General features: G+C 46.7%; 1 protein-coding gene across 1 annotated transcript; it reads right to left on the reverse strand.

Moving 5' to 3' along the window:
* Nucleotides 1–570: 570 nt before the first annotated feature.
* LOC141027199 (uncharacterized) lies at nt 571–2,925 on the reverse strand. Its single transcript, XM_073504180.1, has 2 exons — nt 1,904–2,925; nt 571–1,741 (listed from the first exon to the last, which is right to left on the reverse strand). Exons 1-2 carry the CDS (start codon nt 2,923–2,925, stop codon nt 571–573), a joined length of 2,193 nt encoding a protein of 730 aa, XP_073360281.1.
* Between the last annotated feature and the right edge of the window lie 12,431 nt (nt 2,926–15,356).

Genomic DNA, 15,356 nt, shown 5'->3' on the forward strand with positions numbered 1-15,356 from the left:
CGCCTTTTACACGTAGATGCACTATGCCTCGCCCCGTTCTCACAAACGCATTATATCTCTCTCTATCAAACGCATAAGTGCACACACTTTATATGCATCGGCATTTCTCTTTCACACATGCTCACAATCTCTCTCAGGGTGTCGGGGTGTCTCACGCACATGCTCTCTCTGTTTCTCTCTCTCTCTTTCTGACTACTATGTACCACTCTTTTCACTAATCTCAGTTGGAAAACACTATTTCTCTCACATGCATATATACACATGCACGGTCTCTACTAGCTCTCTATACGCACATATATGTGCCTACGTGTCTCCCGCACGCACATTATCTTTAGGCCTCTCTCGCACACATTGCCCCCCCCCGACACACCTCTCTCTTAGTAGTTGGCAGATATGATTTCATCATATCATTTTTTTGACTGGGAACTGTAGGGGAAACCCCCACAGCATATCAAAACTTTATTGATAAAGAGAGAGCAAGTACAAGTATTATGGGGGATTACAAGAGGTAATCAAACTAAACTAAGGGAAGAAGGAGAAGAAACAAGTTAAAATTACAGAATATTGGCCTCAAGGTGGCAGAAATGAGATCCATCTAAGGAGATCATCCTTATAGGCAGCTTTCACTCTATATTGCATTAAGCTAATATCATGGATGAATGCACTTCTCCATTTATTGAATCCAGCTCTGTCATGCCTGAAGACCTTAGCATTCCTGAGAATCCAGATATTCCAGCAAGCAATAAACACCACTTCAGTGAAGAAGGGCTTCCTAAAACTCCTGCTAGCATTAATAACCAAATCAGCCATGGAGTCACCAGATGACCAATCAATTTGCAGATAGTTCCAAACTCTGACACTAAAATTGCAATTAAAGAACATATGATCTCTTGTTTCCCTAGTCTGCAAAGGACAAAGGACATAATTTACTCCATCCTCCAAATGCCAATGCCTCCTTTCCACCATGTCCTTGGTGTTCAACCTCTCCATAATAAGCATCCAAGCGAATACTTTGATTTTCATTGTACAGGAGGACTTCCAGATCCAAGCTGTCAAAGGGTTGAAGGATTCTGATGCAAAAGTATGTGAGTAAAACAACTTTGGTGAGTATCCCTTGGTAGTGCCATTCCAAAACCAAATATCCTTGGACCCAGGTGCTCTATTGTGGCTGCCCAACAGAGACTGGAGAGTGGTCAGGTCATCAAAAGCCTGGCTGGACAAAGGAAGGTGGAAGTGCTGGAACATGTCCTGAGAGTCCAAGAACTCTTTAACAGTGATCCAGGGGTCCTTAACATAGGAAAAGAGCCTGGGAAATCTGAATTGAAGGCTAGACACCTGATCATCAAGCTGCCAGTTGTCTGACCACATGAGGGCAGTGTCCCCTTCATTAATCTGAACCCAAGCACACTCCCTAAAGTTTTGCATGACCTTGCATATATCCTTCCACCAGAAAGAGCCACAATCAAAAGTTCCTTGGGGTACTCTGCCATGATAGTAGGAATCCCAAATTAAAGACACCCATGGGAGATCCTTTTTATTAAGAAAGTTATTTGCATGTTTGAGCAGAAGTGCAACATTCTGAACACCAAGATTAAGAATACCAAGGCCTCCCTTGTTTTTTGGCCTGCCAATAAGGTCCCAAGCAGCAAGTGAAGGGGCAGGCTCACCCCTATTCTTCCTCCAGAGGCATTCTCTCTGGATTCTCTCCAATTGCTTTAGAATTCCAGCAGGAACAGCCAAACTGCAAAGGAAAAAAATGGGCATAGAAGACAAGACAGAGTTTAGAAACTGCAGTCTTTCCCCTTGATTTAAAAAAGAGGAGCTAGATGTCATTCTCCTCTCCATGCAGTCCACCAATGGCATAAAATCCACCATTTTAGGCCTTGTAGTTCCCACTGGTAACCCAAGGTAGGTAAATGGCATTTTCCCAATCTGGCATCCAAATGCAGCAGCTAATTCAGTCATGACAGCAGTGTCCACATTGATGGGAATAATAAAGGATTTGTGGTAGTTCACATCAAGACCAGTGGACACAGAGAAGACCTTGAGCATGTCCTTCAGAACTATAAGTTGGTCCTTGTCAGCAGGCAAGATAATTAAAGTGTCATCAGCATACTGAATCACAGGGTAATCCTGGTCATGACAAGGTATAGGTAGATGAAGAATGCCCCTTCTGAACATGTCATTGATTACAGTCTGCAGGAGATCAGCAGCTAGGACAAAAAGGAGGGGAGAGACTGGATCACCCTGTCTGACACCCTTTTTACATCTGAACTTCCTACCAGGAACTCCATTAAGCAGAACAGATGAGGTACCTGTGGACAAAAGTTGCTTCATCCAAAGAATCCACTTCTCATTAAAGCCCTTATATCTCAATATTTGCACTATTGCCTCATGCTCAAGGGAATCAAAAGCCTTCTCAAAATCCAAATTTAGAATCACAATTGGTCTCTTGGACTGGTGGCACTGGTGTAAATACTCAAAAGTCCACCCAATACAATCCTGAATTGTTCTGCTTTTTATGAAACCATACTGGTTCTTGTGAACACACTGCATAATCACCTCTTGAAACCTATTGGCTGCCATCTTAGATAGGAACTTAAGACCCATTCCTGTTAAAGAGATAGGTCTGAAGTCACCCACCTCTTCAGGTGAGGGCTTCTTAGGCACCAGAGTTATATATGAGTCATTGATATTTTCCAGATGAGCAGTACCATCAAAGAAAGCCTGGGCTAGTTCATAAAAATCCTGAGAAATTATGTGCCAGCACCTTTTGAAGAAGAGACCATTAAAACCATCTGGACCTGGAGCTTTATCAACTGGCATATGCTTGACAATCTTGTCCATTTCCTCCTTCTCAAAAGGCTTAGTGAGAATATCTAAACCCTCAACTGGTTCAATGAGGGAAGAGAGTTCAAAACCCATGTTAATTCCCCTGGAAGAACCCATTCTGTTTTTAAAACAGATCCATATAATACCCTCCATTTGTGAGTGATCAGTCACCAAAGTACCATCAGGCAATTTTAAGCTAGCACTAGAATTCCTTCTATGCCTCTCAGTAGCCATAGCATGAAAGAACTTGGTGTTCTCACCACCCACTTTTATGTATCTGATAGTACATCTTTACTTCCAATAAAGACATTGAAGGTGGAGCAATTTCTCTACATGGTTTTTAACCACTTTCCTGAAATTGGATTCATGTCTGTAAAGTGGTCTATATTCCTCAAGCTCATCCAAAAGCAGAACAACATTATTGCATTTACATACTAGAGTTTTCAGTTTGGAAATGTTCTTCTGCCATCTCTTGAGACACATTCTCAGGGACTTAAATTTGTCAGCTATCCTAGCAGTAATATGCCCCTTTCTGGATTGTTTCTGCCATGAAGAATCAACAGAATCCATAAAACCCTCCAGCTCCAGCCAATAATTCTCAAACCTAAAAAGATTAGACTTGGGAATAGAAGTTTTGATTGTAACCACACAAGGCACATGGTCAGATGCAGTTCTAGCAAGAGGTAGCACCTCAGTCATGGGATAGTCAGATATCCAATCAACAGAAGTGAAGAACCAGTCTAGCTGCTCAAGCAGTGGAGTATCCTACATACTGGACCAAGTGTAAGATCTGCCTTTGATGGGCAATTCCAAAAGACCTAAGTGCCCAATAATCTCATTAAAGATGAACATGCCATTCAAATCACCACCAGGTTGGTTTCTGTCATTTCATCATATCATTCGGTAGGATACCCCTGGCTGTTAGGCTGGATGGTAATACGAGGCAAAGTTTTACCCTAGTTCGGATCGGACCCTTGCAGTTGAAGAAAGAGCCTACTCCTGGTACTGTATATTAGTGATAGGGGTGTGTACAAGGTACACATGAATACCAGGCATTGTGCGTGTGTGTATACTATCAACGAACTAGCCCCCAAGCTTGTATAACATACTAAGGGCCTAGGGTTACAAATCATATATAGTCGGCTTATCACCAGTGGGGATAGAGTCCTCCGCGACTCTGGTAGCTTCGTGTTGTGCGTCGAGTCCTCCACATGGGTCTTCATATAACACGTCTCGGTCCAACCTATATGTGGCGCAGGATGGAACCGACCCATGAGTCTTCATGTTGACCCACCACAACTAGAAATGATGTGCCCACCACACCACACACGCAATCGGCCACTAAGAAAATAAGCATATACAATAGTACAACGGTATCTAGCTCACGATACGTCTCCATATTTTGTTGATGACACTGACGGACTTTGCATTTGATGCGTGCTCCGTATTTTGTTGACGACACTTACGGTCATTGTATTTGAAGCGAAAGCACGATATGGTCACTGGACTTCAGAATAAGCTCATCACGGTCACCACATACATTTTGTCGTGCTAACCAACATGTGGTTGGATGGTTAGAGGACAGTGGTTTCTCGAGCCCACCAAGGTTAAAGTCGCGGTGCTCGCATTTATCTTGTGTTAATTTCAGTATTTTCCGGCGATGTACGTTCTGTGGGAAGAGACGTTCCACTCGACTATGAGGCACCTATGGTGACTTCGTAAAATCTCAAGATCATATATGCTGGCCCACTCTCTCGAAGGTGCTCATAGGGGTAGGGTTCGCGTGTGTGCGCTTATAGCTGTGAGTGCTTGCGCGTATATATGAGCCCTTGCGTCTGTACCGTGTTAAACAAATACATATCATGATTATACGGTCACTGGCTCACCCGTACCACTCCGTATTTTGTTGATGACAGAATCAATTGACCAGTCAAATGTTCCACGCGGCGCAACTAGTGTTGCACCATCGGGGCGCGTAACCGTGGGGCCCACCTGTCAGCCCGTATATGAAAGAAAGAAATGGTAGTTTGAGTCTGTACTGTGTTAATAAAATAGGAGTACATTTTAGGGTGATCATACGGTCACTGGCTCACCATACAGCTCCGTAATTTGTTGATAACACGATCAATTGACCAGTCAAACGGTCCACATTCAGCAGCACACATTACCATAGGGCCCACCCGTCAGCGCGTATATGAAGGACAAAAATGGTAATAAATTAGTGGTCGGTGGGTATTCGAAGTCGTGAGACCTCTGGTTGGCAGTCACCGACGGTTGGGGGGGCGTTCATTGGGCGGTGGGGTGGGGATCCCCGGAGAAAAAGCTCGGCGGGGGGGGGGGGGGGGGGGGGCTAGAGGGATGGTCGGTGTGGCGGCGGACCGACGGTGGGGAGTGGTTTCGGGGAGGGCGGGCCGGCCGCCGGTGGCGGGGGCTGGCGGTTCAGCCGGTGGTGGCTGGCGGCTCAGGGGGGTGGAGTTTGATGATAAACTGGAGGCCCTTGATTTCGTATCCAACGGCTGGAAAATCTAATGACCAGAGATGAAAAAGTCAGTCGACTGACGTGTAGCCTCACCCCGCACGTACACATGCATGCACGCAAGACACGCACGCATGTAGGCGTGCAACACTAACACGTACACACGCACGCATGCTGGCGTGCAACACTGACACGTACACATGCACTCATGAACACACGCACGTACGCACCCATGCATGCAACACTAAAACGTACCCTTGCACGCACGCAACACTCGCACGCCTGCATGCACACAGCACACGATGCAAGGCACACGCTCAACCTATACGTGCATGGATCCTTTGTTAAGGACATGGATTGTTACGGGTATTAATCAATCTTATCTGTGATAAGCAGAACATTGATGTTTGCAGCGGTCTTTATGAATCACAACGTATCGAACGGGCTATCAACATAGTAGGCTTATCTACATGAAAAAGATGACGTCACACTCAATGAACAATCATCGGTTTATGAAATGCCCGCTTCTGACCGCCCTGGCCCACCAAAGGTTCCTCTGCTGTGCGCTGCCTGCGTTGGGTCACTGACATGCAGGCCATGCACCCAAAGAGCCCACACGTCAGTGGAAGAACGGTGCGGTGTCCTAGGTCAGAGTCGAGGGCGCCACTCGCGGCACGCCCAGCTGAACACGCCTCTGTGCCGCATTCAAACGCCTCCATGAAACCTGCCCGTGTGGAAGCCGAGAAACCCACTCTGCACACACGTCCGTTCATGACCGGGCCGGCGTTAAACGCAACGCCGGCCGAGCTCCTCCCGTCCGCCGTCTATTTAATCTCCTATTTAAACCAGGCCAAACGCCGGCCAAGAATCGCACACCTCCGCCGCTCCCCTATCTCCTCCACCATTTTGTCCACTCTTACAATGGCTTACGAAGAGTAGTTATTCCGCATCCAAGCCGGCTGGGTAGCCCGCCGGATACGAGCTATGCAGCTCGCTGATCCACCTCCCTCCCCTCGCCCGACGGAGCCAGTTGCCGCCCCAAGCCGGCGCGCGGTTCAGCAACTCGCCGCTCCAGGCCAGCTCGACGAGGAGCGGCGCACGGGCGTCGTTGCTGCCGTCCATGCCGTCGCCTCGTACCGCGTCTCCCGTTTCTGTGGCCGAGACTCTCATGACGGCGGCCGCGCCATGCAAGCAGCGATAGAAGCCGGGTGCGGGAGAGCGACGAGTCGGTGGCCAGCGCCTCCGCGTCCGCCGCCATCATCGAGGAGAAGTAGAACACGGGAGGCCGCCGCCGCTTGGGTCCCATGAAGTCCATCGCGGAGGCGACGCCGGCGTACACAGCAGGTGTCTTGCCGGATCCTTTTGTTGCTAGGACCTTCGTCGACCCCGCATGGGCTCCACGGAAGAGGGGAATGTTAGGATGAACTCGAGCCGGTGCCGGCCATGGCGAAGTAGTGGCCGGTGATGAACTCGAACCGGTGCTGGCCACCATCATCTTCGGCACCAGCCAATGATATCAGTTGGGCAGTGGGGAAGCGAGCCGTCCTTTGCTCTGAAGCATATACCTCTGGGGCTCCCGGCAGTCCGGTGATCGTGCTGCCGGACATGAGGAACACAAATCGATCGGCGGGCGACCATTTAGGCCAGGTATTATATACCTGTGTTGTCCAGAACTAGCACCGCGTAGTTCATTTGAATGTAATGAAATCCGTCATGTTTGTATGAAAATCCGGTTTTTATATGATTTTCGTCGTTGTTTATATGAAGTATCAATTTGTCTACGTGTTTGCGTGAATTTCGTCCGGTTGGTTGAGTTGATGTCATAATGTGTGCGGCTACGGTTGGATGGCGTAATTTGCGGGTCGCCGGTCGGTCTGCGGGCGGCTTGGGCGGCGTTGTGGGACAAAAAAACACAGCTCGTGCAAGCTCGTCTCCAACGTGCGCGCTGGAGGATGCATGACAGCATGAGCACCCGAGCCATTCCTCGTTCATCGGGGGCAAAGGCACCAGTGGACAAAAGGGTCGCCAATATTTTGGCTACCCCGGGCAAGATCCAAACAGCCCCTCCCAACAGATTCAAATCCCTCGTTCGCCATGGAATTTTGCCATGTGTTGTTTTCATGGACTAGCAAGATGCCGTGCATTGCACGGAACATCAAGATGCATTTTTTACAAACTCCCGCATGCATGCAAGGGATAATTAATGTCCTCCTTTGTTAGTACCACGAGGCAAACACAATTAATATTGCATCGATTAGTGTTAGTGGCCTTGTATATCTGCAAATTGTAATTTTGATAGTGGCCCCTTGTATATAAAAATGGAGGGAGAAAGATGAGAGATAAGGTGAGGAGGAGTGGGGCCTGGTGGTGACTGGTGGTCGGACTGGGCGGATGCATGGGGATGGACGGCGCATTTGTTGGGTAATGTAGTAATTTCAAAAAAATTCCTACACACACGCAAGATCATGGTGATGCATAGCAAACGAGAGGGGAGAGTGTTGTCCACGTACCCTCGTAGACCGACAGCGGAAGCGTTATCACAACGCGGTTGATGTAGTCGTACGTCTTCACAATCTGACCGATCAAGTACCGAACGTACGGCACCTCCAAGTTCTACACACGTTCAGCTCGATGACGTCCCTCGAACTCCGATCCAGCCGAGTGTTGAGGGAGAGTTTTGTCAGCACGACGGCGTGGTGACGATGATGATGTTCCACTGACGCAGGGCTTCGCCTAAGCTCCGCGACGGTATTATCGAGGTGTAATCTGGTGGAGGGGGGCACCGCACACGGCTAAAATATCGTATATCAAGTGTGTATCGAGGTGCCCCCTGCCCCCGTATATAAAGGAGCAAGGGGGAGGCCGGCTGCCTATGGGCGCGCCAAGGAGAGGGGGGGGAGTCCTCCTCCTAGTAGGAGTAGGACTCCCCTTTCCTAGTCCTACTAGGAAAAGAAGGGGGGAAGGAAAGAGAGGGAGAGGGAGAGGGAAAGGGGGCTGCGCCCCCCTCTCCTAGTCCAACTAGGACTCCTCCTGGGAGGGGCCGCACCACCTCCTGGCTGCTGCCCTCTCTCTCTCCCATCAAGGCCCACTAAGGCCCAATACTTCCCCGGGGGGTTCCGGTAACCCTCCGGCACTCCGGTTTAATCCGAAACTTCTCCGGAACACTTCCGGTGTCCGAATATAGTCGTCCAATATATCAATCTTTACGTCTCGACCATTTCGAGACTCCTCGTCATGTCCGTGATCACATCCGGGACTCCGAACAACCTTCGGTACATCAAAACATATAAACTCATAATAAAACTGTCATCGTAACTTTAAGCGTGCGGACCCTTTGGGTTCGAGAACTATGTAGACATGACCGAGACACCTCTCTGGTCAATAACCAATAGCGGGACCTGGATGCCCATATTGGCTCCCACATATTCTACGAAGATCTTTATCGGTCAGACCGCATAACAACATACGTTGTTCCCTTTGTCATCGGTATGTTACTTGCCCGAGATTCGATCGTCGGTATCTCGATACCTAGTTCAATCTCGTTACCGGCAAGTCTCTTTACTCGTTCCGTAATACATCATCCCGCAACTAACTCATTAGTCACAATGCTTGCAAGGCTTATAGTGATGTGCATTACCGAGTGGGCCCAGAGATACCTCTCCGACAATCGGAGTGACAAATCCTAATCTCGAAATATGCCAACCCAACAAGTACCTTTGGAGACACCTGTAGAGCACCTTTATAATCACCCAGTTACGTTGTGACGTTTGGTAGCACACAAAGTGTTCCTCCGGTAAACGGGAGTTGCATAATCTCATAGTCATAGGAACATGTACAAGTCATGAAGAAAGCAATAGCAACATACTAAACGATCGGGTGCTAAGCTAACGTAATGGGTCATGTCAATCACGTCATTCTCCTAATGAGGTGATCCCGTTAATCAAATGACAACTCATGTCTATGGCTAGGAAACATAACCATCTTTGATTAACGAGCTAGTCAAGCAGAGGCATACTAGTGACACTCTGTTTGTCTATGTATTCACACATGTATTATGTTTCCGGTTAATACAATTCTAGCATGAATAATAAACATTTATCATGATATAAGGAAATATATAATACTTTATTATTGCCTCTAGGGCATATTTCCTTCAGCATTATGTCTAGGTTTGTATCTCTCTCACACACACCCACGTAGGTGGGGGACATGCATGAAGAGAAGAGGTGCACGCACGGCGCACGTACTCCCGTCTCTTTCCCAACCACACCCGCGCGGGTACACGGTGGAGCTCATTTCTGTACGAAAAAGGCAGCCCACGTGGAAATTTGGCATGTGTACTGGTTGTCCACTTGGTGGAGGGAGGATCGTCTACCACGGGTGAACAAACAAATTGCGACTTGACGCGTTATGTTAAATTAAAAAAAAGAGGCAAACCATGTGGGGCCTACCTTAGAGGAAAGGCTCTATACACTGGAGTACTTTTGATGTGTCCCGTCAACTCGCAGAACGAGGAGAAGCTTGCTTAGTACGCCGTCTCCCCCGCCCACGGGCGCGGTGTCTCGCAGGATGAGGTGAAGCTTGCTTACGAGTACTACTACTACTACTACTACTACTACTACTACTACTACTACTACTACTACTACTACTACTGTACGCCTTTACGCCCGCTCCCTCGCCCACACGCGCGGTGGCTCACAGCACGAGGAGAAAATTTTACTACTCCCTCCGTTTACTCCTCGTCCCTACTACGTACTTTGGTTAGTACTCCCTCCATTTACTTATACAAGGCCACTATAAAAAAATACATTTTGCATCTATACAAGGCCACAAATAGTAATCGAGACAAAAGTTACTACTCCCTCCTTTCCAGTTTATGGTTCAATTTCAAAATCTCTCCAACCAAGGTAGACGGTGAGTGGTCGAATTAATTTCGTAGTTTGCACAAGTAATTAGTACGCTCGTTTTTCTCAAGAAGTTATGTTTACCGAGGCATTAATTAGAACGAATGCATGAATGACCACTAAATTTCCATGAACTTGTACATCCATTGGTTAGTTTCCTCTTGACACTGCTTGCGTCGGGTGATCTAACGCACCTCGAAATCCAACATGTAATGGTACTACTACTAGTATAGTAGAATTGAGACTTATCAAACGGAAAAACGAATGTTTTTTAGATGAGCCCTATAAACCCTAGTGGGTACGTACTCCGTAAAAACAGATTTTTCCAAAACTAAGTTGCTCCCTTTCATGAATTCTGTAGTATACTCCTCCGTCGACGCTCCCTTTCATGAATTCTGTACTTCCTGTCGCCGACATGGGACATATAGCAACTGGGTCGACGTGTCAAGCACCAAATAATAGTGCAGAACAGCAGGGGGGACGCACCCCACTCGTACCGGCCCAGTAGTAGTAATGAGCAATGAGACGTCAAATCATAATGCCGCACCTTCCCAGACGGACGAAGCAACCATTATTTCACACTTCGGTTCGCCATCATCTCAAACCACGTAGTATTGATTCTGCCTCAAGAGGGACACGCGCATCGCCTTGGTACATCATGACACGTGAGACCGCATGACAGGCCATGCTCCCCCGCCGATCGCTTGGTAAAATCACCTCATTTTTACTATACTTCCTCCGTATCGGTTTACTACATGGCATGCACGTCGTTCTAGGTTGAGAATTTAACTAGCTATATATGTGATGAACAGTACTCTAGCCTTTTAAAAAATGTATACTTTTGTACAGTAGTACTATCGATGGATTGCGCCATGGAGCAAAAATTGAAGAAAAAGGTGGTACATATAGAGAGCGCTCGTCGCCAAATTATGCATATAGTACTATTAAAAAATCTAGTACGTGCTTAATTGGGGTGCTAAATTCTATTAAAGAAATACTAGTAGTATGTACATACTGAAGAGTTAAAGCAACGAGAAGAAACATAACATAGTTCTGCTGGGGGCTCAGCACAACACACCCCTCAAATTAAACTAAGCACGCCTGAAATTAAACTATGCAACTAATCTGGTAGACACTGCATTAGAAGTTTAGAACCACCATGAGCAACAACACTGCCATCTTACTCGGAGTCCTCGTCCACGTCCTCGACTTCGTCCTTGTCCCTCTTCCTCTTGGCCGATACTTCTTTGCTTGAACCGCACACTTGGCTGTTCCTCTTCATCCAACCCTTGTAGATATTGAAACAAAGGTAGCCATCCATTGCAGCGTAGTGGATGTGGTCTATATCTAGTACATTCCGCTGCCATGCATGACGATGAAACGTGTAATGAGGTTTCTCCAGTTTACGGTACGAAGGATGAACCATGGCTCCTGCCAGGGTCAGCATTGAAGGCTGACGAGAGGGCACCAGCCGATTCTTCTGGAGGTCGAAGGGGTTGCCTACAACGAGGCCTATCCGACCTAGGACTTCTTTGTCGTTCTTAAAGTCTACAGTAACGAATTTCACTGTTTTGTCCTTGAGGAAGTTCTTAAAATCCTGGCACTCAACGTCGGCATGGCATATGTGGTAGACCAAGCAAACGTTATGTACGCAAACCTGGATCACGGCGGGCTTCTTCCTCTCTTCGTCCTTTAGATCCTTCTCTCATCCCAGGACTGTGGTGTACTCAACATCTAGCCCAGCGACCCACTCATCATCTGAGTTTTCGAACATGCGTCTGAAGCGAGAAAGGCATCCTTTCACCGTCGCGGAAGAACGGGTGTAGATGACGTCGAACTCATCGCCGGTGATGGTTCTAACCTTGTACTCACCGCCGATCGTGGAGATTTGGGACGCCATGGATTTGGGAGGAGGGTTAGGATTAGTGGAACTGCCGTAATGTGAATGGACGGGACGACTAGGAGCGAACCGCCGTAGTATTGAAGGACGTGCGGGGACGAGTAGGAGCGAACTGCTAGCGTGCGAACGGCCGGGTAGTGGCTTTCCATTCTCCCATGATACGGGCTTCCGAGAGCCCTTGGATATGAGATCGAACGGTTGCATGGCGTGATTCTAGACCTATGGGTGAATATCCTATCCTGGAGGGTTATTCTGCAAATTTTCAGCAACTCAGCATGCGACCGTTTGATCTCAGATCCAAGGGCTGCCAGCAGCCCGTATCATGGTCGCGCCTACCACGACCGTCGCGTCGCTCGCGCGGTCGCGCCCTTGGAGAGTTAACACGGTGCGTTAGGCTATCTGATGTTGGCATGTCATACATAGTCATCACTTAGTCACTCATACTACAACAAGGTTGGCTATAAGTGTAATTTTTTTTACTCCTCTCTATATCTTTCTTCGTACTCCCTCCATCCCATAATATAAGAACGATTTTGACACTAGTGTAGTGCCAAAAACGTTCTTATATTATGGGACAGAGGGAGTACTAGTATTTATTGCATTTGCCAAGGAGTGACCTCTTCCAATGAAATGGTGTTGCTAAGTTTGCTTCATTTAATTAGCTATAGACTCAAAATTGTCTTTTCACCTAGGTACACGCGCTTAGCACCGTTTCTTCCTTGGGTCACCAAACTAGTCTCTCTCTTCTTGATTAACTTGCCACATCAGACTTTATGCCTATGTGGCAAGCTTAAGCACCTGTAGGAGCAAGTAAAAGTAAGTACAATAGTGCACTTTACATGGCATTTTTGCATATGTGGAGGAAAGAGAGGCAAGGAAAAAGTGGAGAAGTGGGCTCTCATGCAAGAGCCAACCTCTACTACATGGTGGAGCATTGGGAGAGGCACCCATATGGAGGTGGTCAGGAATCGGTAGACTCACGCCGGTCGTAGCGCCGCAGTTAAAATGATAATGGCAAGTCAAATCACGGGGCCCCACCTATCCAACAGTAACTCGCTGTCAAATCACACAGCCCTACGTTTGCAGCAGCCTACTCCCTCGTCTTCTCGCGTCTCTGTCGAACCGACTAGGCGGAACTGCCCCGCCTACGGTGCAGGAAAAGCCCCGCCCTCGACTTTTAAATACAACTACATCCGCTTAAGAATCCAATGATATACTTTTTGTGACATAGTAACTCATATTTAGTTAGTCAAATGGATGACCTAGAACTACGTGCAGGCCCTATAAACCGAGACGCCTAAAAATAAAAAAACCGAGACGGAGAGGGTAGTTCAGCACGTATCTTTTTAGATCAATATAGTCGGGATTCACCAAGGAGCAAAACCAAGTGGTAGGCTGCTCCTGTCGTGTTGGCGTAGCAACTCAAGCAGGGTCAGTCCCACACGAAATGGCGACACACTTAACAGGACCCCTTTGGCCGACATGTGGCTCATCCACCGTCTTGTTCCACGTGCGATGCACCAAATTATAGTTCGGAGCAGCGGTTGGAATTGGAGGCACCCCGGTCGTAGCGCCGCAGTAGTAGAAAATGAGCGATGAGGGGTCAATCACAAAGCCCAACCTTTCCCGCATTAAGCTGGACGGACGAAGCAACCATCATTTCACTCTAGGGCGCAAGAGCATAAAGAAAAGAGAAAACCAATGATGCGTGCGGCAGCTACCTAGGGCACCCTAGGGTAGGGGTCTCCACTACAGATCCTTTTTTTTGAAAGCGCCTCCACTACAAATCGGCTTCTCCCTCGTCCTCTTGAAGAAAACCGATAATGAGTGTGGCGGTAGGGTTTGTAGGAGTACTACGGCGTGCGGGGCCACGTCGTAACGGGTTCGAGTCGACGCCTTAAATATGTGTGGGCCGCTTGGTTTTACGGGAACGAGGCAGCATTTTGGGTTCGGGGACCAGTGGAGATATAGTACGTACAAAAAATTGTGGACGTAGGTTCGACCGAAAGGCAATGATGCATGGGCCCTGCATTTTGATATACCCGGGGCCGCGTGAAATTTGCTACTCTACTCAAAACTAGTAAAGTACACATGTATTGAACGCATGAGATTTTGAAACCAAATTACGAATAAATACACACTATAGCATGTAAAGCTTTGAGTCATATATGCATGATGTAGATGTTCGTTTAGTTCTTATAGTTCATCTCATTCAAAATCAATTAGTTTTATAAAAATGTTAAGATTCATGGGGTTGTGCATTGTAAATCATAAAGTAAAAAACAAATAATGGCAATTCATTTAGAAAAAATAATCAATTATGATACAGAAGATTCTAGAAAAAAGGAGAAGTGCTTGTGTTTTGAGGTTTGTGCATTATGCTTAAGTTCAACCATGGAGTCTTCTAAATTGTACATGTGGCAGATCTGGTGGAATGTTGATGATATCCAACGGCCAGTAGTGCTCGGATTTGCCTATCTCTGCACTGTCGGGTTAGCTTCATCCAGCGATCATCTTTCAAAGTTATTGGCACACTATATAGTTCTTGTGCCATAGTTGGATGTTTTGGAAAAAAGCTACTAGTGGATTGTACTATCTATTTAGGAATAGAAGATGTATACATGGAAGTTGTAGGGAAAGAGATGACATGGAGCATCTCAATTCCTATGAGTAGGGATTGGAAAAGAGATGTCATTTGGTTCACATCATAGGAACTTTTCTATTGAATCTAGAGATGACATGTATCTCAATTCCTATGAGGAGGGATTAGAAAAGAGATGTAATTTGGTTCATATCATAGGAACTTTTCTATTGAATATACGCTAATGTTTATTTTCCTTTGAAATTAAGGGAGTATAGGAATCCATTCATATGAACCAAGTGGCTCTAAAGCTATAGAAATGATATCATGTTTATTTCATTTGAAATGTGGAGTATATAAATCTATTCCTATGAACCAATTGGCTCTAAAGGAAAAAATCCTATAACAATCATATCATATAGAGTTCCTATGATATTCCTCGACACTAAAGGATGCTTGAAATTGCTGCGGGTGATACGATGGTCTTTCTTTGTAGACTCCTCACCCATCTTTATAGTTACCTCTTGAAGATGAATGAAATGATATATACATGGTATTCTACATGAGCAATTTGGTACACGAAAACTCGGTAAAAGTTTGCGAGGTTCGAATTTTCAATAAAGCTATATGCACTGCATTTCGGAACGGAGGGAGCATACGGCA

Source organism: Aegilops tauschii, chromosome 7, assembly GCF_002575655.3.
Source record: "Aegilops tauschii subsp. strangulata cultivar AL8/78 chromosome 7, Aet v6.0, whole genome shotgun sequence".
Lineage (NCBI taxonomy): Eukaryota > Viridiplantae > Streptophyta > Magnoliopsida > Poales > Poaceae > Aegilops > Aegilops tauschii.